Source organism: Octodon degus, unplaced genomic scaffold (assembly GCF_000260255.1).
Source record: "Octodon degus isolate 3935 unplaced genomic scaffold, OctDeg1.0 scaffold00004, whole genome shotgun sequence".
Classification (NCBI taxonomy): Eukaryota; Metazoa; Chordata; class Mammalia; order Rodentia; family Octodontidae; genus Octodon; species Octodon degus.
Window position 1 is genome coordinate 19,474,905 of NW_004524580.1, and position 1,947 is coordinate 19,476,851.

Consider the following 1,947-nt stretch of genomic DNA (forward strand, 5'->3'; position numbering starts at 1 on the left):
AGACAGGGAGGCAGAGACAGAGAGATAGACAGAGAGGCAAAGACAGAGACAATATGACTCACACTGGATGGTTTTAACATCTTCTTAATAAATATAGCATACAACTAAATTTCATAAAATTTAATTAGGTATGATTTTATCTAAATGTTTGTATCCCTGGTTACCAAAAGAAATTACCCTAAGAAAATTTATTATGAGAAAGGCTTCCCAAAATGTGTTCTGACCCTTTAAAGGGGATGTAACTTCCTTTTTGTTAATTTATAGTTTGTAATATTGCATATTAATTGCACTTGAGCACTTCAAGATCTGTGTTCTGATTGATGAGAATTATCCTGTATCCTCTAGTTGTGTAAAGCATCTTGAATTTAATTATGAAGTCATGATATCAGGTTTAGGTGCAGGCTTGCAACCTTGCCTGTGCCTGCCTTGGCCCTGGCGAGATGGTTAGTGCAGGAGGCAGACTCAGTCCTGAGCGCAGTACAGCTTCAACCCTCCTCTTGTCTCACATCTCTCTCTAATTCCTTCTAATGTATTTCAATCTCTCCTCCTTCCCCTTAATTTTCCAACTCCATAGATGATAGATAGATAGATAGATAGATAGATAGATAGATAGATAGATAGATAGATAGAGTTTAATAATTCCTTCTTTGCTGACTGCCTTTTTTTTTTCTCTAACTTGTTCTGCTACACCATAAGATAAAATCCTATTTCTTTCTCTTTCTTCACTTTGGTACTGAGACTTGACAAAAATGCCAGTGAAGTGCAGGAAAGCAAAAGTCTTTCCATGCTAACCTCTAAAACATTGACTATGTTCAGTAGAAAAGGTTGATGTGAAATGATTAAGAGAAAACTTCTCTAAAAATAGACAAAAATCTATTGGAGGGGGACAGACCCAACCATCCCTCATTAAATACTTTTCAACCTCTCAAGAGTGGGGAACTCCAGGTACCTGTGCTTGCTCGATGGCAATGTCTTCGTAGTTGTAGGAGTTATCCAGGGTGGCATCATAGGTTTCGGAGTCATAGTTGATGTCCTCCGGGGTTGGAGCAGTCGTAGCAGCACCAAGCATGAGGAGTCCGACAGCAAGTCGGGCTAACATTTTCATCTTGCAAAATCTCCTTCTCATAAACTATGAAAACATACTTAATTGGCAGTAGTTTACAAAGAATTTGCTATCAATAGGAATGCTAAATTCATGACAACTAAGAAGTAAAGAAGTCAAGCTTGTGGCTTTCTTTTTGTGGGTAATATATAAAGTTTGATCGATGGCTGCTCAGGCCATTGGATTCAAATATTCAACTCAAGCCACAACCTTATTCGCATTTTTGCAGTCGATATCTTAATTACGGTAAAATTAATTTTAGGAGGAAAAAATAGAGAAAGGAAGATGCAGAAAGTCAGTGACTCAAAGATGTAGAAGAATAGTGATTTGTGTGTTTATAAAAGTGTATCCTTTAAGACTGTTGACATTTAAAATGTGCTAAGATTCTTTCATCAATTTTTTTTTCAGAACCAGGGATTGAACTCAGGCCCTGGTGCTTGCCAGGCAAACACTTTTTCTACTGAGCCATCTCCTCGGCCTCTCTTTCAGCAATTCTGAGATACAGGGTGAAAGAGGAGGTTAGTGATAACAATGTCTACAACTGTCAGATTCCCTTGTAAATGATGAAAATGCAACTCTCAGTCATACAGCTAGTACTCATAACTCTCATACACATTCAAGCCTAGGGAGTTCCAAAACAATGAAATGTTTTGGAACATTCCATATAAATTTTTTGCTATTTTAGAGCATATAAATACACGCATAACTTAATATGTACATAAATTAATATTTCATGCACTAAGCAAAAGCTGTTTTCTATTAGTCCTTAGTATTCTATTTTGATTCTTAATAGCTGTCACAAGTGTAAACTCAGAATCAAGACGAATATTTGTCTAAAAGCCAAT

At 36.7% G+C, this 1,947-nt stretch overlaps 1 protein-coding gene across 1 annotated transcript in view; it reads right to left on the minus strand.

Moving 5' to 3' along the window:
• Positions 1-1,120, minus strand: part of Epyc (epiphycan) — a 29,603-nt gene extending 28,483 nt beyond the window's left edge. The window contains exon 1 of the mRNA XM_023716144.1: positions 950-1,120. Within this exon, the coding sequence (XP_023571912.1) occupies positions 950-1,105 (156 nt within the window). The 5' untranslated portion in view covers positions 1,106-1,120. The remainder of the gene's footprint in view (positions 1-949) is intronic.
• Between the last annotated feature and the right edge of the window lie 827 nt (positions 1,121-1,947).